Source organism: Anser brachyrhynchus (assembly GCF_964034855.1).
Source record: "Anser brachyrhynchus genome assembly, chromosome: 4".
NCBI classification, from domain to species: Eukaryota; Metazoa; Chordata; class Aves; order Anseriformes; family Anatidae; genus Anser; species Anser brachyrhynchus.
Genome location: NC_137698.1, coordinates 67,442,389 through 67,469,810, shown reverse-complemented (window position 1 = coordinate 67,469,810; position 27,422 = coordinate 67,442,389). Strand labels below are relative to the sequence as shown.

Below are 27,422 nucleotides of genomic sequence, written 5' to 3'. Positions count from 1 at the left end.
CATAGCATTTTTGTTCTGATGAATCTCTAGCAAACAAACAAAAACGTCTATACTTGTAGACCATTTATGTATTGCTATCATACCCTGCATAAGTCTTCAAAAGGGGAAGAGAAAAGTACTCTCCCCTTTAGTGGCATAGTCTCAAAGTATATTCCCTTCTTTTTCTTTACTGAGTTCTTGCCTTGAAGCATTTTTAAAGGTTCTTTATTATTTATAATTATGCCAGGCCTCTTAAAGGTTTAGAATCTTGTTTGTTCTAACAAATCACGGTCATAATTAATGAATGTGCTAAACCTACTGTCAACCTAACCGATGAGGAAAATTTGATTGGTTTCTAGTAAGGAAGGTTTTTTCCCTGTTTTGCTTTTTTAAAAGGAAAAAAAAATCTACTTCTGTTTGAGGAAAGAGTAATAAAATAAAAATAATAACAGTAAATATGTAGAAACATTTTTAAATCCCCCAAAGTTGAAAAAGAATAGGGTTTTATTTTAAATTAAAATCACGATTGGAACTGAATTTCAACTGAAGTTGAAACCAGGAGATGATGGTCCCATTTTATACATTGCCTCTCTAAGATGCAAACTGATGTCTGACACGGTCTGCTGATTCCCTACCATACTATGGTTAGTATTTCTCTCTCATGGAAATCTATAACTTCTTTGCCCAGAACAATCTAATATCTAGCCTTCTGCCTGCAACTTGCTCCTTTGCCTCCTGCCCCCTCATCTCCTTGCCACAAAATCTCTGCACACCCCATATTCCTTATACTAGATATAGGTGAAAAGCTAACTACAATTGCATCTGGCACAACTAAGCCATGAAAGAGAAGCCACAGCTAGGAAATACGCACGTTGCCAGCTGTACCCAGCCAAATCTTTACCTATCTAGGGAGTGTATTATCTCCATTTTGTTATCCAGCGCACAGAACCTTATTCATGGGGCAAATGAAAAGCTGATGGGCCCGACTGATACTGCAAAATCACTAACATAACTGAATCAGAAAGGGATTTTGTGTTTTGTAACAATGTGCTTGAACTTGACGTGTGCATTTGACAAGTGATAGGTAAGCCTATCTTTGGTACATCTCCTTGTATATTATAGCACTCTATATACCACATAGATTGCTGCGCAATGGAAACTGACTAATCCCAGTGAAACTAATAATCCCATTGAGAACTCTCAGACATCATCTAAAGGAACACACCAAGTGTGGTGATAATATTTAGGCTCCATGAAATCAAAGGCAAATTAGGAACGTAGATGAGTGCTAGCAGGCTAACATGCAGTTGTGCAGAAGTGCCCTCCAACATGCCAACCTAACGGCAAATCACTGTAAATCAGTACCTGTAACGCTAGACTTTATTTTCAGTGCTAGGGGAGGGAATTGTGAAGTCCTCAAAGAAAAAAAAAAAAAAAAAGACAAATTAATAAGAAAGCTTTCAGTGTTGATGATTTTAGTAGAACTGCACTAGCACTAACCCAGCCATTTGTCAGTTCAGAATGCAGTGGAAGACTTGAGAGGGAATTAACATCGAGAGCTTTGGGGGTAAGGAGGCATATCATACAAGTTTTCTACCCTCAGAATAACAATTACCCTCATCTCTAGGGTGAAGAATAAGGCAAACAAAAGAGAAAAGGAAATGTAACGTGAAAAGCCCTCACTCCTTAACAGGTATCAAAACTCCCATGTGCTAGAAGCCTAGCAATCCCCTTGTCAGCTGTTAAACTTGCTAGACTTTTCATCAAACATTGTGCAATAACTACTTATCAATATAAAACCACACCAAACACTTAACATTCTAAAATATGAGGACTGCATAAATATGTTAAATGCTTACTTATCCTTTACTGATGGCTTATTTAATTGGTAAATAACTTATTACATGAACTAGGTGGGCCTTGGAACCAGGTTCTAGTGATAATTGCATTTGTCAGGAGAAAGATGAGAGCCATACTCCACAATTTCACTATAACATTCTTCAGAAGAATGGGTATTGATTCAACCTAACCGTGGTTATCTAATTGTGGCTACAGGCATTATGGTGCCATTTTCATCATAGAGATTGATCGTAAGTAAATGAAGAACATGCGTATAATATAAAAATAAAAACAATAATGCTATTAGGTTACATGTTATGCTTTAGAAGCTTGCCTGGAGAATTCCCTCAAGTGAACTCGAGGATAATATTAAAACCAGTGAATCATAACAGCTGTCATAGGGGAATTATCTGGTACAGTATCCTGTTCTGGTAACCTTGCACCCCATGGACAACTTGGTACACGAAACCACCCTTGAGGGGGGGAAAAAAAGTCTCCATTTCTCTTATGTGCTATTTTGTAAAAGCCTAAGGTGACAATTTACTATTTGCTGTTCTAGCTTTTTTTTCCCCTTCTTAACCACTAAGCCTCTCAGATTTAACTTTCTGTTAACAATCCTTAGCTCAGGGCCACAGAAATACAATTCTTGAAGGACTCCCTTCACCTGGAATTTTTGTAACTAAATGTACACCTTTCACTAGGAAAGTGTGAGTTTCTGATTTCCTAACCATGCTACTGTGCACACACTCCTTGTGTCTCCTCAGGCTCCATAGCAATACCTTGAGTCAGAATAAACTATTGGGTCTGACAGCAACACATAGGCGACATAGTAAGTATTGCCCAACTCCACAAGAAGATATTCCCAGCTCCAAAGTATCTAAGTTTCTGAACAGAAAGGTGACAGAGTAACGAGGTATCTTCAGAATAGCACAATTCAGAATACCCCAGAATATATGCATTCAGAACATACATGTCTTTAAATAGTGCTAAGCAGAGAGTCTGTGCTGTACTTCTACTCATGTTATTCAGTATGGTCTGTCCCTACAAACAAAAACTGCACTCCAGTATTCCAGAAAGTGGGGCAAAATCATAGAATGGTTTGGGTTGGAAGGGACCTTAAAGATCATCTAATTCCAACCCTCCTGCCATGGGCTGGGACACCTCCCACTAGACCAGGTTGCTCAAAATATTCTGTTTTAGCCCTACAGCTACTTATATCATACGGCATTTCCACAAACTTGTTTTTAATTGCTTTGTTCATATACTATACTCACAAATGAAATGGGGTAGTGAAAACAGGACAGATTTGACAGGAGATAGCAGGAAAAAGAAGAAAAAATAAAAGTATTTTCCACTTCACATCAACGAGCATACATAGCAACTACACTGAAGAAAGGAACAAAATTTGAACAAAGAATTACCCTATTGTACAGAACTTCTAAAGGTTGCTGCGAGCTGGTGAGAATCCACTATGAAATTCCTTCTTTTATTAACTTCCTCAGCAGCTTTAAACATTTTTCCAGTCTAATTTTATGGCTAATAAATTATCATTATTTTGAATTGCTTGAAAATCGTGAATCAATTTAGTCACAAAGCAAATCTGTTAGATTTAATGTTCTTGTTACTCATTGCCTCAATGTTGCAATTTTCCCCCTTTGCTTCCTTTATTTCTCTGCCTCTCCTCACATTGCCCTGTTGTAATGCCTTTAACATAAAAGATGGCCTTCATTCTCATGTACTATTTAAATTCATCATGTCTGACCTCTTCAAATGCAGTGAATGCATAATTAATTTTCATTATAAATTTAAAATACTTCCTGTCTCTTCTTGCCAATTCAAGCTTCCTTTAGCTTTCTACTGCTATCACGTTTTATTTTATATTCTTTAAAAAAAATCTTTCTTGCTGTCTTCTTTTCAAATTTTACTTCACATATAATTTGACTCTTTGGTGCAAACATGCAGCTGAAACCTGCCCAGAACCTGATGCAAGAATCACCACTAAAAGAATGGGCATTTGGTGAATAACTAAAAAACAGACCATACTCGTTGGCTGGAAAAACAGCTGGCATACCAGGCTCTGTACATCATCTTCTCAGTAAAGAGAGGTTTTAGGACTACTGCAGAGTCCTTGCTGTTAATGCCACATATTTAAGAAACAGATACAGCACAGAGCTAAAAGTATGTGTTTCTTTCTCTCTTTAAACTGTGCTATTACTTCAGCATTTTTTCTTTTTCACAGTCGTTACGAATGCTTTTCTCCATACTCACACACATTTCCAAAATCCTGGTATATGGGCTTTATTTAGATATTGGTTCTCTTGTTAAAATAATTGAAGACTTCTATTTCTCTAAGATGCTGCCAATTGCATCTTCAGTATGACAATGGGTGGCTTAACTTGAATACAGGAGACAGTGTTATCAGCCTGAGAGTACAGGAGAGGAAAGCAGCTTGCTCGTTTTTTATTTCAGCAACTTCTGTGTGATGGGGATGACTGCTTACAGGAACTTCCTTGCAACATTATAGCACGCAAAATCAAGAACTTTGCTGACCAACATCAGTCTTATCTAATTGACCAGAACAGTTGTGAAACATGCTTCAAGCTGAACAAACAGACTTGAGCAACTGTAACCCTCAAAATGTTTTCCCATGAAGGACGCAGAGGTGGAAGATATGTTTAACACACATTTATTTCTGCTCCCAGTTTGTAGGATAAGGATAAAAATATATTCGAGTAAGTATTAAGATTTGACCGAACCACCACATTTCTTTTATGACACTAACCTGGATTTCTTTGTTCCTGCAAAATAGTCTTCTAAAAAGCGTTGTAGAAGTTCTAAAACTATTGCAAAAAGAAATAAATGGAAAAAAAAAATAAAAAATTAACAAGCAGTGACTAGTCATTAGGACCAGGAAGATCTCCAGGTCAATTAGCTGGTCAATTAGCTGTATAAAACATACCAGTTTAGGACTGATGGTTTAGTTGATGCATTGAATCTACTGTAACACCACAGGAAAGCTTTCTATATGCAAATTAAATTAAAACTTTGTGTAGCTGTGCTACTTTTTCAGGACAACCCTCCACCACACTCCTCCATCTCTGTTATCTCATTGACTTAAAGAGAGCCCTGCCTCAGACCAAAACATGAATTGCCTTTAAGTCTCTCCAGACGTTTTGTTAAAATACTTTTTGTGTAAAATCAGAATGGGTTCCCATGTGTAATTTTGCTGGCATTTCCATCCTACTGTCCAAACATATCAAATTTTAACTAATAGGCAAGCTCTTGCCAAGTTAGGTCTCAATGACATGACATCAAGGAAGAAAGGTCGCACATTGAGAATGCAGTAGCAGCTGTATTGTAATTGTTGTTTTGATAGATTGTCTTATGAGTAGGTTTTTATGGCATAAAGTGTTGAATTTTACTGTTTATCCATCAAAAAGAGAAAGCAAAGAGACAGTCTGCACAAATACTGTGCACTTTACCTTTTGAGTATAATTCAGACAAGACTACAGTAGGCTAAACCGATCATTTCCTAATGGAATGCCATCTGCTACGTGCATTCTATCGCTGCTTCTATCTGCTTTGTTTGGGTTTTTAAAAGCTGTAATATGTAACTGAACAATGTTAAAAGCAAGTGAACTGCACAAAGTCCAGAGATTTAACTTATGCAATGGAGATTACTGGAAAATTGGAAGGACAGCTGTTTCATATGTAGTATCTGATATAAATAACAAATATAACACACCCCTCCCCCTGTAAAAACACACACAAAACTCACCAGCGCCAACAAGAAGAGCCCTTAGATAAAGGAATAAAGTTATGCCAGTATCTTAAACACTGTCTTGACAAAGCACTACACACTATGTAGACTGCAAGCCTGAAGGTATGACTAAGTGTCAGGAGTATACTTGTATCGCTTTCCTAGTCTTGTATGTGGAAGTTCTTCCTAAGGAAAATGGCATTCTCATATGGTTGACTATTAAGACAATACGCCGGAAAATATCCTCAGGTGAAGGAGAATAAAGAAGGGAAATCCTTAAGTGGCAAGAAGATTTATTGGATAATTTAATAGGATTTTCTCATCACTAAATTCTATTTTTCTTCTGTCCCTAATCACCTTTCTTCTACCTCATTAAATGCAATTTCATTTCATCATATCCTTCTTTCCTCTCTCATTTCATAGATCATCATATAATTTCTCTCTCACCAACCAGCATACTTTCTTTTTGCACCATTCTTTTTATATGTACTCTTTCCCACCTTATCATTACAATGCCTCTCTTTCCATAAACTGGTCACTCCTATAATGATGTTCACCCTGCCTTTTAGCAGTATTGTGAAAATGCCGTGTCTCTCTTCCTTGCTCAATTTCTTCCTTTCTTTTAGCCAATTTGTTGACTGAGCCATTTTGAAGTTCTTGACTTTTTCTGCTTATTTCTAGAAACAGATACATACAGAAATGATGAAGCCATGCTATACAATCATTAAATCATATTACAGGAAGTTACATCCAAGCTCCTGCACTTATCATTAACTATACTGTGGGATCAAAACACAACAGTAAAAACAAATCTGTTATTTCTGTGTAGTTTAGATTGATCTGTGTTTTATTCGTGCCCCTGAACCTTGTTCTATATTTCAGCAATGAACTTTTCAGTAATTTTGTACATTTTCTGACTTTACATAAGGAATGAGGCAGGCTATACATTATGACATCTTGCAAAGATTCAACAACATACTTGAAGCACCATTCAATCTTGTCTGCATTGGAAAGACTGAATATTGTCAAATAATGTCTCAATACCATGTTTTGTCCCTCATATATTTCTCATGAAAGTGAAAATCAGATGACTCTAAAAGTACACTCAACAAAATCCTTCCTAGGTCCTGTTCCACATTTCTTAAGGTTGTAAAGGAAAATACGAATAACTACCAGCACTGATAATCATTTAAATTTTATCACCTTTGAAAGAGTCCCTAGACTGTCATTTTAGTAGATCCTCAAAAAAGAGGCAATTATCATCTAAGGCAAGGAAGGAGACTGGCACACTCCCAAGAAGGGCAAAGCCCCAAATAATCAGAAGAGGTTTGACTTGTTCCTGTACTAAATGCAGCTGTCTGTAGTACCTTGGGTACTACAGCTTGGCTGAGGCGTTTGCACTACATTACCATAAGCATAGTGTCATGTAGTCAGCATATTAAATGAGTGTGGTACATGGAATAAATCCTCCTAGAAACGGGAGCATGGGAATGTACTCAAAGACATCCCAGCAAGACCTGGTTAAATATCAGCTTCATGATGTTTGCCTGACACATCCCAAAGGGAGAGCTTATGAACTGCAAGATGATGCGCTACCAAAGCCCCCCCAGAGCCTTTGTGGAGGTGCGGGGCAAAGGCAAGGGCTCCATCTGGTCCATGTGATCAAGATTAAGCTGGAGTCTGCAACCAATCTTTGACCCAAGCTGGTGACAGACTGAACAGGACCCCCCCTAAAAAAGCGTACAGATGCATTTGTGCAATGTGCTCCTGAATCCTAAACTTTGATTGCTCTCAGCTGTCCCTGCACAAAGCCAGTTCCCAAGAGATAACACCAATCATTAAACAGCAGCTCTTTAGAAAACTGTATCACCCCCAGTGGTATGGGCAAGCTGGGAGTGTATGTACCAACCTCTTTCCTAAATATAAAGTAGTTTTGTATCTAGGTCACATAGTTGTATTTGCACTTAAAAGAAAAAATAAATAAAAGAACGGGGCAAAATTCATATTTTTGTAATACCTATGTAAGATTGATGTAAGATTAACATAAAAACATGTTGATCATATGCAAAAAGTGGGTTCAGAAAATAATTCACAAATCAATTCCAAATTGTTACGTACTATATTTCCCAGTCATCTCTTGTAGTCAAGGGTCTAATGTCATGTTTTATAATATTTACCAATGTACAACTCCACTGAAATCAACTTAACTAATGAGATGTCAAAAATGTACTTTGTTACATTCATCTAAGTTAGTAACAATGTCAAAATTCCTTTAATGACATACTAATGTATTTTCATTTTGCTCTCAAGGCATCTTTGAGGTTCTATTATAAGTGAATGCATCTGTTGCATTCAATTTCATATGTAAAGTTACATTCATCATTTGCTTTAGAAAAAAACTTCTCAACCATAAAACTGCTTCATCTAGACATAAAACTGTAGAACACCATGGACAGAAATAGGAAGAAGAAATCATTTGGATATAAAGATACAATAATAAAACCTGATGCACAGCTACATTAAAACATACTGGTGCTCAACTTTATTTTTGAGTTCACCATATCAGTAGCTAGTGATTAAAAACCCAAAAACAAGGACTCATTACTCTTCAATACCATACACCAAGAAAAGCAATATAATTCCACATATTTCTGCTTCTGATTTTATCTGTATAATAAAGAAAACTTTCATATTTCAGGCCATAAGTGCATAGAGAATGTGGAAATCAACATACAGATGGCATCAGTCAATTCAGTGCCAGCACATTGACAGCTTTTATGAAGAATAGATTTTGTTTGGAGACAGATACTAGATTCAACAGTCTAAGAGAGGTTCTTATACAGAACCAAGAAGATGGAAACCCGCCCCATGGGAGTTTGAATTAGATTTCTACAGAGGAAACAAACATTCAGTGAAATGAATGCAACATCTGTGCTTCAGCCTTGGAAAATGTTTTGGATTTAGGGCCTGATAGCACCATTACACACTCAGACATCACACAAAAGTCCTCTAAGCCTACCAAGCATAGGAACCTAAAGTCAATATTGTAGCAACCACTGAATGAAATGAGTGAAAATAAAGGCAAATAGGTTCTCATCTGTCACAAGCATAAGAAGATGACAGAATTTAAACAACACGATTTTAGTATTTTACCATGTAATTTAGATTTCACCAAGAATGCAGAAACTTCAAAGTCTATCATAGAGAAAATGTTAATTGGTGTAAAGCATTAACTTGTCAGTGCTGTTTTTTAAAATCTTATGAGCAAAATATCAGCGGGGAGAAGAGAAGAGATGTAATTTTCGTTCTGCAAGGTGTTTCTTAAATCTATTCTGCTTTCAGGTAATCTTCATTGTACTTTAAATCTTCATTCATAGTTGTCTATATTCTATTTTCCTTTTAAAGCCTTTTTTTTTTTCCCTAGGCATAACTTTGTATGTCTCTGCTGCATCATTTTATTAATAGCACGGGACTGGCATTTGCTATTTTCATTCACTTTGCAATTTCTTATTTTTCAAACAGTCATGAATTCAGTTGAGCCTGCTTACAGTCTCAACAGAGAGTGGGACTATAAGTATTTAAATCTCCAAAACTGTCAATTTATTTGGAGAAAACTGATGTTAAAACATGCATTTAATGCCATTCAAGGCTTTTGTACTGTGGCCTCAGTCAAATTCCGTAATTTCTCTGTGCTTCAGTTTTGTAGGTGTAAATTGGGATAATATTATAAGGGTTTTTTTTGTTTGTTTGTTTTCCAATCACACACAGTTCCTCTTGCCTGATTACAATGTGAGGTCTTTTGGATACCAACTGTATCACACACTTGCACATACCTACACCCTATGGCATAAAGGACTCTCTCCCTCAGGAAAACACCTAACTACATACTAAGAAATACTTCATACATACTAAGAAATGCTAACTAATGTGCATCGACTTCACAGTACAGCCTGTAGGAATCAACACTTTTCACAGCAAATAAAACTATTTTTCTCTGAATATAGCTCTATTATGAAATCAAGAGAATACTAAATTAATTATGTGTATAGCCATATTTTTTCCTCTTGAGATGAGCGCCTAGTTTGGTGATCTCTTCCACCAATACTGCTTTGCCTCACCTGTGAAAATACACTATTTTGAATGACTACAGTGTAATAATGGGCAGAATAATCTTCCTCGGAAGGAAGAGAGGCTGTGTTTTAAAAGAACACTGGTGGAATGCTTAAGAGGATGTTACAGAAAGACCATATAGAGACTGTAACACTGAGCAGGTCTCTTCACTGGTGCTATTAGCACTATCTCTAGAAAAACAGATTTAAAACAGACAGATATTGAAGGGTTCAGTTCTTCCAGTCCTCCTGTTAAATACCCTACTTTCATCTACCCTTACACACCAATCTCCTGCTAAACCTTATTTCTTCTTCCCTGTTTCAACCACACAGTTGAAAGAATGTCACTTCTTGGAACAGAGTGCATGTTAAACTACATTTGTACTGACTACTGCTGTCTCTATCTGTAATTGCATTCTTTTGCTTTACCCATACAGAAAATTGTGTATTTCCTTAAACTGAATGATATTTTGTTCTACTGCAATAGTTAAATATAATAAAAATACTACATATTGCACAGAAAATGAAATGTTAAAATTAAAAAGGCCAGCATGCTTTCTTGCATATTCACATTACAGATGTAATTTTTTTCAGAACTATTTTAAACAGTGGATTTCAAAGAGTGGCATTACTGCTTATTCTTTTGTCAATTTTATGCCCTTTTCCTTTCTTCACTGCCAATTAGTTTATGTAACAAAGTTCTTTGCCCTTGCAGAGATTAAGATTTCACAGTTAAGTCTTCCAGAATGGAGAATTACACAAATATTCAGATGACAAGTATTATTTAAAGTTGTAACGTTAAGAATCATGCTAACATTTTCAACAAACCAGGCTTCATAACTCTTCAGCAATATTTGTAATATATTTTCAGCTTTCTAGGCAAATGCTGTCTGTATCAACATTTAACTTTTTTTCATGTCACAAGTTGTATTACCCCATTAATCAAATTGATAGTGGTGGCTTGAATTTCACATTAAAATCAAAAGTAGTAACTATACAACTGTGAAGAAATCCTAGATTGCCTGTCAGTCATTCTCTGAAGTGAGCACAGCATACCATTCAGTGTATTTCATTTAAAAATCATTCTAATGTCTGTTCTAAAATCTTCTAAAATGTGATTCAGGAGCCATCCCAATGATTTTACCTAAAATTCTTCTACCAATAAAATACCTTGTTTACTTCCATTAGGTTGAGAATAACAGTAGCTGTAAGATTCATTTTAAGTAGTTAAAAATAGGAATCACCTTTCACACAAGTCCAAATTAAGAAACAGAGAAGTAAAATACCCCATATATTAGTCAACAGTAACATGATTTCTTTGGTGATGGTATCATGCTCAATTCTGCATACAAAAAGAAATGAAGATAGGAACTCTGTCCCAAGAAGGCTATAATCAGAAAAGGTAAGCCATACAAGACAGACACATAAGACATTACAGAGCTGAAGATGGCTTTATCTCAAACTATAAATCATTTTAAGAATAACTAAAATAAAAAAATTTGCTTGGCATGTTGGTATCACATATACACAGGAGATGAGTTCTTCAAATGGGTATGAATGAAGAGAGCTTATTTCCCCACTGAATGGGGAAAAAATTCCAGGTGTAAATAAGAAATCAAAGTTCAGAGTGGAAAAATAAAACAGAGACAATTTTATATGAAGAGTATGCCACAGAAGCAGAAAGTGAGAAAATCAGAAATGTAAACAGAAGCAGAGAGCAGAATATAAATGGATTATACATTAGTTTTGCTAGCAAAGGGCAAGCCTGGTAGAGAGATCCAAGGAAAAAGAAAGTGAGTAGTTGTGAGGGCAAGTAAAGAGGGCAAGGCAAAGTCAACAGAAATGAAGATAAGAAGTTCTAGGTTTGGGGACAAATGTAATTCCCTCTCAAGAAATTACAGGTGAAAAAACGCAATAAAAATAAAAATAAAAATCCCAGAGACTCAAGGAAGAGAGCTTAAAAAAAGCTATTCTTGAATATAGGATCTTTCCATTAGTATTTATGGCCACAACAGAAGACTCATCTGAAGATATTGATCCATTGTTATGCTGGGTAATTGAAACTTTAATTTACAATTGTTGTTCGTTTTATTAGAAAGGTCACTTAATCTATCTCAGCTTCTGCTTTCTCCAGCATTATTTATGCCTGTTTTCATATCTGGAGAACAGTTCTGTATGTAGCAAACTAGAGCAGATAAAGATTTATTGTATGTGGACCTTACATGTTAAAAACTTTCTACAGAGGAGTGTAGGTGCTATATCTCCATTTTTATTAAACTTCTGTATTTCATAAGGCAATTTATATGAGTCTAGAAAGAAAAATAGTAAGCACTGATTATACTTTGGTATAAAACAAAACTAAAGATTGTGTAAGGCTGCTAAAACTATGAAAGAAATTTTCATAGACTATTGTACGAGTGCACTATTGCTAAGGGAAATCATACAATTACGGAATCACTAAGGTTGGAAAAGACCTTCAAGATCATCTGGCCCAATCATCACCCTACCACCAATATCACTCATTAAACCTTTTCTCTAAGCACCACATCCAACCTTTCCTTAAAACACTCACAGGGACAGCAACTCTACCACCTCCCTGGGCAACCCATTCCAATGCCTGACTGCTCTTTCTGAGAAGAAATTTCTCCTAATTTCCAACCTCAACCTCCCTGGCGCAACTTGAGGCCATTCCCTCTAGTCCTATCGCTAGTTATCTGCGAGAAGAGGCCAACCCCCAGCTCCCCACACCTTCCTTTCAGGTAGTTGTAGCAAGCAGTAAGGTCTCCCCTGAGCCTCCTCTTCTCCAAACTAAACAACCCCAGTTCCCTCAGCTTCTCCTCACAGAATTTGTGTTCAAGGCCCTTCCCCAGCTTTGTAGCCCTTCTCTGGACATGTTCCAGGGCTTCAATGTCCCTCCTTCTACTGAGGGGCCCAAAACTGAACATGGTACTCAAGGTGCAAACTCACCAGAGTCGAGTAAAAGGGGACGATCACCTCCCTGGTCCTGCTAGGCTACACTATTCCTGCTAGGCTACACTATTCCTGATACAAGCCAGGATGCCTTTGGCCTTTTTGGCCACCTTGGCACACTGCTGGCTCATGTTCTGTCGAGCATCAGTCAGCACCCTCAGATCCTTTTCTTCTGCACAACTCCAGTCACTCTCCCCCAAGCCTGTAGTGTTGCACGGGGTTGTTGTGACCGAAGTGCAGGACCTGGCACTTACCCATGTTGAACCTCATCCCATTGGCCTCTGCCCATCGACCCATCCCATCCAGGTGCCTCTGCAGGGCCTTCCTACCCTCCAGCAGATTGACACTTCCCCCCAACTTGGTGTCATCTGCAAACTTACTGAGGGTGCACTCAATCCCCTCATCTAAATCATCAATAAAGATATTAAAGAGGATGTGCCCCAACACTGACCCCTGGAGACCGGCCGCCAGGTGAATTTAACTCCATCATGTATGTATATTGAAATGTATATTGTTTGGATCAATGGCTGCAATAAATTCAACAAAAGGTCTTTTCAGTATATTTTGAAGTTTATTTTTGAAGCCCTATTTTTATTATTGCCCACTAAGCACCTCATACTGGTCTTTCACGGGGAAAGAAAACTGGGCTGGCAAGACCTGTGACCTGACCAGAGTCGCAGTTCTTATGTTCTTTCCTGAGCAAAAATAGGACATCCTGAACATAAAAAGATAAGGCATTCTGGAGAGAATGCCACTTAGAGGTTGTTAAACTTCAGATTTTCAGATTTACTAGAAGGGAAAGGATGAACTGGACAATGCCTTTGCTAGCCATCTTGCAATTATACTGAAAAGTGTAAGCAATTTTATAAATCATCATAAAGTAGAGTTACGTCAAAGAAAAGCAAACCTGAGTCCAAGAGAAACAGATACAGAGCTCTATCCCAGTTTACTGTTAAAATTGCACACAAATTCTCCAGCCATAAAATAGAGTTTGAGAAAACAAACGATATAGGCTACAAAATCATACAAGTTAAAAACTGAAAAAAAAAAATGATGTCATTCATATTTGCAGTATAGTTTTCTAAAACATATTTTCTGATGTCTCTGTGCTAAAGCAAATTCAAATGATTAGCATGTCCTATGCCAGAACTATCCCTTCCTTTTTGGGATTACTGTTAAGTCTTAAGACTTGAGAAACTACTGAAGTGATGAAGAGAAGAGGTGTAAAAGGGTGCTTTAAACATTTTTCCTCTCCCAAAGGGTAGGGATTACAAAATGTCTATGGATTGGTTTTGACAGTCACCTGGGGGTTGAATATAAATCCAAGCCCAAAGCTCTGTTTTTCCTAAATATAGCAGAGAGATATCCTGTGTCATTATGAATGAATGGTATCCTAAAGCCTAAAATGAGAACACAGCCTTTTGATTAAAATCCTTAGGGTAGGAAAAGATATTGAACAGTCAACTTAGATTAGAAAAAGTCAGTTTTCCCCAAACAAAACCTGGTTGACGTTCATTAATAATGGTGGAAAGATTTTCATGTATCTGACAGGATAGTTTCCGTTGAATTTTAAAAGAGGGGATGAAAATTTACTTTGACTGACTTCAGATGCCTCAGGGTAGGACTTTATCAGTTTTAAGAAAAAGTAAGATGTATTCTAAGTATAGAATACAACAACTGATATTACACGTTTAACAGGTTGTCGTAAACCAAGGAACATCTATCAGTAATTTATTTTATAAAGGTCAGCCAGAACCTCATCAATATCTGGATTTTACCCACAATGTTGTTCTTCAATTTGGAAATTTCAGCTGCAGGTAAAATTTCATTCAGTCAAATCCCATTTCAGTTATGAAAGGGTATGATTAGCATTTCAACATGGAAACTCTAAGTGTTGGAGTCTTTCCGTTAGAGTTTTGACAACTTTCATCGATTTGCTGCTGGTAATGTTCCTTATGGATATGGATCTCAGCAGCTTTCACTCACACAGCACTGCGGTCAGTGGTTCTCGCATCCCTAGCTGCTTTGATGAGTTCTTGTGCAGAAGTGGTTTCTTACTGTTTAGAGCATTAAGTGACAGAACTCCAAGTTATTCTTCTGTAAAACGTGTTGTGAGGTGCAGCTCATTTCAACACAAGCGCAACATGGCACTGAAATAAATTACTTCTCAATTTGTATTCTGCATGGCCTTTACATAGCCTTGTCAACTGAGAAGAGAGCTTGCATACTAAAATCAGCAATCAAGTAAGATTTGGGGTTTTCTAACTTTGCAATGCCAATGGTGGGACTCATCTTGCCAAATGTTACACCTCTACAGTATAAGTGCCAGCATCTGAGTCAGTCATCTGGTCTTGCTTCATCACCAGCAAAGAGGAAAGGGCATACCAAGGCTCTGTTCTGGAAAGCTGCTTTAAAATTAAGTTAATAGCGCATATAAATTTACAAATTAGATTTATGCAAATCTGTCTGAACCAGAAATATAGACAACAAACACGGACATCAGTGACATTTAAATTAGGCCACTAAGTATCTGATTCCAATATCTTATTTTTTTTTTCTTTCCAAATAATGCCAATTTATTGTTAATTGCTTAAATTACTTGGTTGGGATAAAACACCAAAACATGGCCTTGAATAATTTTTAACATGTTATGTTCAGAAAATTCCTGTGACTTCAATGTTTTCCTGCACTACTACAACCCAGGGGATATCATTCCCTCCTGTAAATAGGGTGAAAGCAGTTGCCTTGGCATTTTCAGTGCAGCCCTAGAAACATGGTACACATTCATAAAGTCTCCAGAGTCAATCCGCAGATGCTTTTTTTTCTTTGAAGTACTTGCAAAGAAGATCCTCTCCACTCCGAAGGACTGGATAATTTTACAGTTACAATTCTCAGCCATTGGTGAGCTGCTTGCTTCATTTATAACTGAGAGCCTTTTTCTTATTAAAGCAACTACATGAAGTACTAGAGTAAGAAGCTTAATTCCCATTTCATTTCCATCACAATGTATTGCATGAACTCTACAGACCTTGCCCAGATCCTCAAAAGGATGCAATTAAAACATCGGGACCTTAGATTTTTTTCAGTAAAAAGCAGATTACTTAAAAAGCTGTAAAGGAACCCAGATCATAAACATAAATACAATATACATATACAATACAACCAATAAACATAAATACATATGCTTCACAACCAAAATAAAGAAACAAAAATATAGGAGGAATATGCCAGTATTTGCAAGGACATTTCAGTAAGTTAAAATACTAACAGAAGGCAGGCAAATAATCAAGGTATTGAATATTTGTACTGTAATATGGGCAAAAAGGTAGATCTATGCTTTAAGACACCCTACCAGGAAGGTACTGAAAATTAAATAAAGGTAGCCTTGAAAATGTATACCATGCTGAGTAATTAGGATTTTTAATGCTAGGAAGTCTTACATCACCAGATGGCTTAAAGCATTCATCGTTTTTATCATTTCATGGCATCTATTACAGATATATGGAAGAATCAATGGAAGAGGAAAACAGAGACAGAAGGTTTGCTGAAGAATTAAAGCCCTTCTCCAGCCTAGTTAGGCACAACAGGAGGAAGGTGTTAAATTATTATTGGTGTATATACACATATTTAACTGAAGCTACACCCAGAAGAAGGTAATTCTTCTCTGAGTAGCAACCCCAAGACTGTAAAGGTATTTCCTAATACCTTTTTCCATCTGGGATTATAAACATTTATCCTCTAAAATCACGAGCCCTGTGTAAATTACAGCTTGTCTGTTGCACAGACTACGGACCACCCACATTTCACAGAATTCTCCCTTCTCTCCAAGACAGAAAGACTGTAGTTTATACTTCCATTGTTTAGCAGAGTGATATGATTTTTTTTTTTCAATTTATGGATTCATTTTAAACTTGAGTGTTATGCCTCTAAACTCTTGCACAGATTAGATTACAACAAGCCAACTCCTGTAGAGCAAGATTGTTTTTTCCATTGAGAAACTATGCACGTAGAAGTCAGTAATCTGTTTATAGATTTTAGAAAGGACTGAACATTCTAACTCCCCCTCAACCCTTTCTTAAGACTCTCCGTCTTCCCAGTTCTTTGCTTTCTCATAATTTTAGGAAATGGTTATCTGTTCTTATTTGAAAAGAAGTAATAAATAGAATGAACAACATTAATTACAATTGTTGATCATGACAAAGTTGAAATGCCTTCATAGGTGAAAAATGAGTCTCCTCACAAAAACAAAACAAAACAAAAAAAAACACTAAAAAGCAGAACGCTTGTCTTCCAACCACACAATGCTTATAAGTTTATCTCTACAAATAACATGTTTTTTTAATAAGAGAGAGGTATGGAAAAAATGTGTAACCCACAATATGTGCTGGTAAAGAGAAAGTAGAAATAAGTCTAAAAGCAAAATATTTTTTGTATCAACCCAAATCTTATTGAAATTAATGAAGACTCTCTCCATTGATTTCTGACATCTTTAGATGACAAACATGTTATAGATTTTGAGGCATTTTAGGAACAAATTGCATCTCACCAGAGTTTTGGCAGTCAAACAAATGGAAACATCCATAAATGAGAACTCTAATTGGAAACAAATTAATCAAATATCAAAGTCTCTGCAATATACCAACTGATGGAAACTTACTGTCTCTTGAAATTCCAGTCAAACTAATGGGAAATATCAATGTTTCTTACTAAATTATAACAGCCATGTCCTTATAAGCTCAACAATTTTGCCAATATTAAACATAACATTTGGGGGATTATGAAAGAGGCCATACACTTCTCTATCCCCAGTGATAGACTATAGGTCTAGTTTGCAGGGAAGAGAAGCTTCCACTGTTTTGTTTTCTATTCAGATTTCCATCCTCTAGAAAATTCTATTTATCAACAATTTAAATCAGAAGAAAAGAAAACAATTAGTTTATGATAACTGTCTCTCTTAGCTTCAATAGCTTTTACAAGCATGTGAAATCTTGGCTCTGAAAGCAACAGGGCTGATATATGCCTAAGTAAAATATATTTGACAACATGAACTGAAATTAAAACTGGTTGAAGGGTATATTTTATGCACGACATAAAAATAAGTTATGCTTAAAAGTACGAATCAAAGAAACTGGTCTTCTCCCATAGCCACTGTGTTTGAATACTGAGTGCAGAGCTGTCATGGTTAGGCATTGTCATTTGTTACTTAATTTGATGCCTAGAATTGCATTTCACAAAACAAAAGAAACCTTCAAAAACATTATTAAGCACCGGCATAATTATAATGTGATTTCTTAACAGCAGAGACATAGACATAAAGATGCTTCAGCATCTCTATATTAGTCTACACAGTTGAGATTTACTATACCAGTATCAGCATTACTGAAAACAACTGCATTTTTAAACAGGTAATAAATTAACAGAAATGTGATGCATAAACAAATCACTGTGAAGAGAAAAATCAGAAAAAATTCTGTACAGATTAGTAGGATTGGAACGTTTCTGCCTACAAGTTATTCTTAACATTACAAGTTTCCAATGTCTGCACTGGAGGAATTTTATTTTCATAATCAGTGATCAGAGAATTTGGAACTCTGAAATATGCCTGGAAATTTATCTTCATCTTAACTTCTTTTTTACATATGATTCAAGGTGAATGATTTTATTAGTCATAGGACTATACTGGGGGGAAAAAAAACAGTTGAAGGACAGGAGCAGTTCTTAGGATTTTGATATATGATAGAATAAGGAAAAAGTGGTACGATTATTTCACTAGAGATGTGTCTTCCTAATAATACACCTTGATATGCTTCATAGGATGGCCCTGCTGAAAAGCTTCATCAGGATACTTGCTATACATAAGCTTCTGCAAAGGGCATCTCTTGTTATTTTCCTAAATACTTTGAATAAAATCCCTAAAACTTCCCAGTGATAATTAGACATGAGATCTCATTGTACATTTGCCAATATTAAACAGGGAACCTCCTGGAGCTCCAAAAAAGCATTATGCTTCACTTTATCCCCTAACACTAGGGTCTGAAATTAAAGGTCAGACCCATTATTTCACATCAGTGCTGAAGGCAGGAGAACTTATTCAGTACAGAATTAAAGATTAGCCAGCTGCTTCACCAGGCATATGACTGTTCATAACTTAGCAGACAATAAGAACAAGTCTAAGAGTACCCTGTAAAGCTGACACTGCCTCCATTCTTTTGCTGGACTAAAGAAAGAGGCCGGGGAACTCAAATAGCAAAGAAGATATTTGTATTTTCAAAGCCAACCTTTCTAGCATCATCCAGCTCTGACTGCAATTTGTGCAGTACATCAATTATCAGGACAAAGAGGGCACATCTGTATATTTTGACAAGTGGCAAAATGGCACAAAAACTAAAATTATTCAAGCTACCTTTGTACGTAGTGTAATTAAACAAAATAAACTCCCCATGTTTTCCCTCTCCCTGCCTGGAAGATAAGTAAACAGAAATAAAAATTCAGGGTTGTCTAAAAGTACTATATTTCAGTTGTTTCTTCCCTTCCTTTCTTTCGTTTTTCTTTGGTTAGTAGATCCATATGGTCTTATTAGTTTCCATTCTAACTAGTCTACCACCTAGCTTTTGCCCAACCTTTCCATAATATTTCCATTCCTTGCCTGCTATTGCCTAAACCAGTGAGATCAACAGGATCAGACTTAGACCAGAAAACCGTTAATGATATAATTCTCTACCCTATCATCTCAGCCTGTTTTTCTGCTGGACTGCTTTCTTCATTTTCTCATTTTACCCATCCTATGAGATTCTGTCCCATGCTTGCCCTTGCTTGGATTAAAGGCCAGACGTTCAGAAAACTTAATTTAATGCAATTTTATAAATTTAGAAGGGTGACCTCTTTCCTGTTAACGTTCTTGATCTCATGCTCTGACAAGATCATCATTTCAAACTGTTCTCTTCAGCATTCAAATTTATAACATCCATAGGTGTCAGATGTTGCTTGGAGTTGCCTTAGCAGAAACAGCAAATAGTAAAGTAAATAAAGTAATAGCAAATAGTGAAGTAAATGGATTGACTTTAAATTTACACCAGGCTACATGAAACCATAATTAAGGTATCTAAGATTTTACTGGGGAGGAAAAAAACACACTACAACTTCTATTTTGGGAAACATGTACAAAAGGCCTCAATACCAAGGCCTTAGCACAGGAAATATTTACTCAGTATGTAACTCTTGATTCCCTTCAGTTCTTGTTGCACCTGTCTTCTCTTGCTCTTGAAAAGGGATGTATTTGCTTTCTGCTCCAATGGATGAGCAGAGTTGCTCCATCCATAACCATGTCATTACATTTCCAGCTCTTAGGCACTTCTTGGTCACTCCCTCAGGCATTGCAGAGCATGACCCATTTCCATAATCTGCTTTTTCCACTGCTGTCTCTCCAAATGGGACATGTTCTCCTTTTCTCTGAGAATCTGTAGATCTCTCATGCATATCCAAAATCTTCTTGTTTACAAGTTTCATCATTGTCTCACTCGTAGTGACGTACTAGCACCATCATTCAGACAAACTAAAGCTTGTGAGTCAGAGGTTTCCCTAGTGATATGAGGTCAACTTAACCTTAATCCCAAATGTGTAGATTGTAAAATGACAACAGATTGATACTGTACCAATGATTGTACATCATGCATAGCATCTTAATAGTTTATTTCCTAAATAAAATTCTTAAGTATTCCAGTCATTTTTAAAGATTAACCTTTAAATGAATTAAGAAAGCAATTTTCCCCTTAAAACATGTCAGAAAACGTTACTGTTTCCCATCTGCTTAATGCAACTAAGGTAAATGCATCCAAATATGACTTACCACAGCATATTATTAGATGTTCTTCTGGTTAGTTTAAGATACGGTTCTTCCTTTCTTCCCTATAATGCTATCAGAGCATTATTAATGCAGGCACCACAGAATGTTTTGATACCACCATGAGCAGGCAGGAGAACACAAGCATCATGGAAAGCCCACCAACCTCCCCTGCCACCAGATGTGATTACAGAACATAGTTTGGTCTGAAAACCAGGAGCACGAGAATTTAAAATGGAAGTTTTACTCACAGCTTCTTCACTTACTGGGAAATGGACATCAGTCTTTGTGACACTAAAGGCAGGGTCTATCTGCTGTTTAATTTTTTCTCTCAATTTATCTTCCAGCTCATTAATCCGTTTCCCAGCAACCTGTCCCCACTTTCTATTCTTACATGCAATTCTTCTCTGAGCTCCTGCTGGGAGGCATCCATCTTTCAAAGCAGTCAAGCTTTAATTTCTTCTTGTCTAGCTTGAGCTACATCAATCCTCTTCCTTTTTTTTCTGTCCTGCAAATTCAAGACTTGTTCTTGAATTAAGAAAACGGTGCTGGAATTGCGACAACTAGCCTGAGTAATGGGCACCTTTCCTTAGAGAATAAACTTCCAAGTAGCTAGAAAAGGAACGTCCCATTTTCAAGCAGAAATGTGATAACACCTCAATAAATAGAGCCTCATTTAGCATGGCAATTCTTCAGAGAACAGAGTAAGTCTCTTCAGCTGTAAAGCACCTTCCAGGACACAATGATATATAAAAACAATTTTTAAATGATCCCATCTAAAAAACTAATGCATGTACTATTTGGTTCCTACATTTGACACTTTATCTAGAAAACAGCTAAACAATTCAGACATTATTATTTTCAATTCTGACTGCGCTGATAACATTGTGTATATAAATAAATGAAATTTTCTTTTTGGAACATTTGCATAAATTGCCAATGCATATTTGTGCTGTGCTACATTGTTAGCTTTACTGCTAGGCTACATTGTTTGCTATGCTTATCCTAACAGGGGAAAATATTTCTAACAAAGTGCTCCAGGTCACTTCTTGTACCTGATGCAGAGAGAGATAATAAAAGGTGTTCTTATAAAGACTCCTTCACTTTCAGTCCCAGCTCAATTAAGAAATGTGTTTTCTTCGCACACAGTTTTCCTGTTCCCATATCTCATTTCTCATACTTAGGGATAGCTGCCTGACTAACCAAGCCAGTCCTTCTGCTACTGTGATGACCACAGGGAATGTAATGGGACTCCTGGTTGCTTCAGTGAAAGATGCTGCTACTGAAACATTTTGCTTTCTTACCCCTTCTGCTACTGTTTATATTGTGCCATTTAGGCGGACACACCATATATTTGGAGGTATCTATAAAGTGTTGTGTTTTGGTTTGTGTTATTAATTCTGGGGACCTTTTTTTCCTGCTGGCAGCACGACTCCAATGTAGAGCTGTGCCTGCAAACAAAAGATGGTTTGGAGAAAAGTTAAAAGATATGATTAAGGGAAAAAATTGATTTCCCTCTCCAGTACTCCTTTTTTATTATTATTTTAGGGTTTGAGGCATGAAGTAATTCCCTTATCTGGACCGATATATTTGGCCAAAAGTAGTTCAAAGAATAGAAGCAGCAAGAAAAACTACAGAAAAGAACAGAGAGCAAAACTATTGGAGACAATACACCTGGGGAGGCTCTACAAAGGCAGAGAGAAGGTGGATGTGGAAAGCCACAGGAGACATCATATTGAAAATGAAAAAATGAAAGATGAGGAATAAGAAGCAATAGCCTAGCTTGAACCTTTTCGTATTTCCTCTATACTCCTAAACCTGGACAGCACACACCACAGATTCCTTCTTTATTATTGTTGTTTCTGTTTCATCAAAGATTCTAGTCCCACTAGAGGTGCTCTGGCCATGCCTACACTTGCTTAGGGTTGTATCATCTTTCCACATTTTCTTTGTGCACAGCCTGAAATCCTGCTACCTACAGAATTCTGTCTACCTTTTTGGCATATAAACGTGGTGGACATGTAAGTAGTACTGCATAAATGTCTGTTACATGTGTGCCAGTGCCACACGAGACTACCAGGCTGTATACAAATAAATGTGTGCTGAAACCTAGGGGGTCCCAGAAACACTGCTGGGTCAACGCAGAAGCAACCCTGAAGGCATTTGAGAAAGTTAAGTATACAGGTAATGAATCTAGCCTCAAGTCTGGCCTGGAGGCTGCTCCTGCACAGCAGGAAGGATGCAACCTGCATGTACAAATGCTCCCTGCTGTAGAAGTGGTATCATATACTTCCAAAGAAAAAATTTTTGCAACCTACAGGCACTATTAAAGAATACACTGTCTTTCAATATTGCACAGTTTACTCGGACTCCATGTAGGCTGACTAACTGTTAACTGTGACTAACATAAAGACAGAAATGTGATTAGATGTAAGGTTTGTTTTTTTGTTTGCTTGGTTTGGTTGTGTTTTCTGTTGTTGTTTTTTCCCCCATGTATCTAAGCTAAATAATAATTCACAGAGAATACTGGGCATTCAATGCCATGTTTACAGATATAAACTACTCTGACGCTAACATCATCTGAATTAGAGTACACCTTTTTCCACAAGTAACTAGCATTGATGATTCACTGACCTTGTGTTATGAACAGTTTGCTGCCAGTTTCATTTGAAACGCTATTATTATGAGTGAGCAATTTCTAGGGAGTTTTTGTGCAAGAAATCCCTCCAATACTCCTTAAAAGTTGCAAGGTCATAATTATAACTAAGACGGATGTCCTGCATTCTGTGCATTTATCACTGCAGTCCTCTGGAGAAGACTTCTTTGCTGTGAACAACAACAAAAAAATGAACAGACAAGCCAAAGAACTGGGAAAAATGGCAGACTACAGGATTCAGCAGCCTGAAACAATATAGACTAAGCATGGCACATTGAAGAAGAACAAGTCTATTTCACTGCTTGATGGAGTAACTCTCACAAGCTCTGTATCTTAATTTCTCCTTTTTTCTGCTTGTCTTCCTGCTACTGTGTTTTGTTGTTGTTGTTGTTGTTGTTTTTAACCTTCTTGTGCTTGATATTCAATATCTCTCTTTTCCCCTCCAAAGGTATTTTTTGTACAATGTGGAATCAACTTACCCTTACGTGATCTATAAAGCAAATCAACAAAAGCACATGATTCAAGCTGTAAGTCTTTGTAAAAACAAAGAAACAAATATTTATAACACAACTGTGTGCCTACATCTATATATTTTATCCTATGACAGCGTCATAAGTTTATTATAGAGCAACAATCACTCCACAGTAGGTTGAGACTGGATTTCAGCTGCAAGCCCCATAAAATATTTTAGAAATTAAACTCATCTACCTCTCTACTACACTGTAATGTGATGTTTGCTTTGAACACACATTATGTCCCCTCAAAATAGCAAAATATACGTGCAAACTTCAATAGAGCTAATTTCCAGATCACGAGTACAAAAAATATGCTTTCAATTGAAGTGCAAAAGTATACTGGAGGCATGAAACATTTCATTATCAATAACTTACGTAAGCCTAGAATGACACTATGTGGCTGCTAAAACACACATTAGTCAAGTCTCTATTTGCTTACATGCAATCAGTGTACTTCTTAGCAGCACCAGCTGAACTGCTGCCATTTCATTCATCAAAACCTATTCCTGGTACACGTGAAAATCTACAGCTCATAAATATAACACACATCGTGTGACTATGTCCCTTTCAAAACATTTAATTTTATTCAGGATCAAGACCAAACCTTACTGAATTTTGGAAAGATTCTTATCTCGTTTTATGGTACTCGTTTAACCCACTGGTCATTGTGCATTGGCCCAGTTCACGGCTGCTACGGCTGAAGACCCTGGTTTAAGCTCAAGACAAAAGCATGAAGATTTTTATCACCATCTCCTGCACTAGCCAAAAGGGAGCCATCACAGATTGATCAGACTCATAAGAAACTCTCCATGCTATATTAAGGAGTGTAACTTTAGATTTAAAAGAAAAGAAGATGAAAAGAAAGGTTTGACAGGTGATGTATTTCAGTGGCATACAGAGTAATGAAAGAGCACATTAAAAACTTGCTAGATCCCTCAAGCTCAAGACATCTCTAAACTAAGTGTATCCCATCTGACTTTTACAATTTAAAATAGACCGGAGAGAAAACTAGAGAATTATACACCTTCAAATGCATATACATTGGACTAGTAGAAGCCAAGAGCTAATTGTTAGTGGCTGATAAGAGCTTAACAACACCTTGGGCTGAGAGAGTGAGGGAGAGGCAGTCTATACACTAACAAACAAACTCTGAATTAAACACAATCTTTGTCTCAGAACACTGAAATACTGCTTCTTAGTGTTCTCAGATCATAAAGCAAACTAGAGGACAAGAATACTGTTATTTTTACCCACTTTGACTTTCAGAAGAGACCATGAAATCTCCTCAAACTCTTACGTATCATTATATTTATCCTGGGCTCTCAGAATGCAGTCTCCAGCCTGCTTATGGATCCATGACACAAAAATGGCAAGTTTCCACAGATGGTTCAGGAAGCTATATTAACTGATGATTTCCAGTGTAAAAATAGATAAATAAATAAATAGCTTTTATTAAAAAAAAAAAAGTGTTCATAAGGCAGCCCAAGATTAAAAAGGAAACACTTTGAAAGTATAATTTCAAGCACTGCTTACAGCCACATTCAAATGCTATACTGATTCACGTCTTACACTCCTAAATAGCCCCAACGAAAGCAGCAGGATGACTTAATATATGATGCAAGCAACATGGTCTTCAAGTTAATAAAAGACAGATTCTGCTAGGTATACTTTTATTACGATGAAGCTCAAAAAGAGATTAAGTGGTTCTGAAAGGCTTTTGTTTTCCTTCTTCCAAAATCCACGTCCCTCTTTTCAATTTCACTTCACGTTACACGTTTCATTCATTCACTTTATGAATATGAATGCAGCCTTACACCATGGATCATGGCCCCTCTGGAAGGGGGGCAAAAGAGCTGAAAGAAGATGGAGAATTGCTAAGCAGCAGCAATCTGCAAAAACTCAGTTCTTCCAAGGTGGAGGAACGAGAGCAGGCTGTGATAAGTGACTGCAAGTGGTTTCACTAGCAGGGGACTGCTCACCTAATGCAATTGTTTACGGCAGATCAGATCCTCCAGAATGGTTGAATGAGCCCATAATTACAGCTAAGTCTCAGTATTGTAGAGCAAATAAGTCACTGTCTACTCAGGGGGTCATATAAAGACAGATAAACCAAAAAAAGGTCAGGTATTTCAGTCTGAAAACACCAAGTAGCCAGATTAAATACGCTTGAAGTCTACAACAGGAAATATTGCTGGGTCATAAACAATGATTCAGATTTCCATAAGCACAAGTGACAGAGGCTGAAAGTCAATGGGAGTTAGGCTGCAATTACACATTCACCAGCAGTACTGCTTATAGCAGCTTAAGTAATCACATCCTCAGTCCCAGCCACTTACTCCTGCTCTTGCGTGGCCACAGTACTGTGCTCCAGCAGGTGTTTGTGTGACTGATGCATAGAATGGGGAAAGTGGTCAAGCTGTAAAACAACTCCATTAGAAAAATAACAGTGATTGTTATTACCAGGGCCAAGGCAGCACACAGAGACAGCCCAGAGAAGGAACTGATTAAATCATGCTGCTACCACAAAGCTCTTCAGCAGCTACGTCCAATGAAGAACAGTTGCCACACATTCCTGAAAAGCTGACAATCGTGTGTCAGTGTCCAAGATGCAGAATTTTCCATTCTTGTTTTAAGAGGAAGAATATAAGAATAATATAAGAATAACATAAGAATATAAGAATAAGAATATAACAATAATATAAGAATATAAGAATATAAGAATAAAGAGTTAAAACAAATAACACACCAAGGATGTCTGCAGCTCATTATATTGGCCTTTACACGTTAACCTTTCAAAATTTCCATGTATTTGGCTAAGAGTTTATCTGTGTTTACCTGAATTAGAAAGGATGCTGCATCTTCTACTGCAAACCAGCCTAAATTGTCACTGTTGATGGGCAGGCTTTCTTTGCAAAACAGGTTAATCATTTGCTCTTCTTTCATAACAAAAACAACCTTTTTTTTTTTTTCTTCCCAGAAACAAAATCAAAGGCAACATCCCAATGGGTTTAAGGAGTCACATAACAAAATAGCAGAATATTACAGAGGCAAGATACCCTGTATAGAAAGAAGTTCAGCCACCCCTGGCACTGTATTCACATTAACAGATGCAATTTTGTAGTTACCACAGTTTAAATATCAGAAAATAAGTCTTTGCCTGTGATCTTCTGAATCAACGCAATCTATTCCCTCTCACAGGATGGGTTGATCTCTCTTCGTTCTCCGGTCTGTGTTCCAGACTCTAGGCCGACATGGCACATTTCCCAGCAGGAGGTTAATTACCACGATAAGGAAAAGTAGTCTTTCAGACTTCCATTTTCAGACAGAACATTCCCTTTAAATTGTTTTGCAGAAGCAGGAAACAGAGCATGCAGTTTGTGTATTTTGCCTACTTTCCTCCCTTATCAAGATTTATAATAAAATGAACCTAAAGCAACTACTGAAATACTGGGGGAGATACAAGAATGCAGTGTAGACTGGATTGCAGTGTTCAAATTCATTCAGAAGTAATTCTTACTGCTATAAATACATGGAATTATCTTTAATTTGTCAGGAAGCAACAAGGGATGACTGCTCCCGGAGGGCCAAGGAGAAAAGGCGAGGACCTCACCAACCGGGGCCACGTCCCACTGCACCAAGTGAAGTGAGTTGGACAGCCCCAGGGATAGTGGCCAGGTCCAACCATGAGTCCAGATCATAAGGCAACATCACATGTAGAGGCAGGTCTGAGTTCAAGCCAAGTCAACCTGCATGT

At 37.1% G+C, this 27,422-nt stretch overlaps 1 protein-coding gene across 11 annotated transcripts in view; it reads right to left on the bottom strand.

The window, feature by feature from the left end:
* SORCS2 (sortilin related VPS10 domain containing receptor 2) overlaps positions 1 to 27,422 on the bottom strand; it is a 553,956-nt gene that overhangs the window by 274,131 nt on the left and 252,403 nt on the right. Inside the window, exon 1 of one of the 11 annotated variants that reach the window (XM_080592006.1) lies at positions 4,601 to 4,920. The exons of the other annotated variants lie outside the window; for them this stretch is intronic. Coding sequence (XP_080448132.1) covers positions 4,601 to 4,720 — 120 coding nt within the window. The 5' untranslated portion in view covers positions 4,721 to 4,920. Of the gene's footprint in view, positions 1 to 4,600; positions 4,921 to 27,422 lie in introns of those variants that run through there. 11 annotated transcript variants of the gene reach the window in all.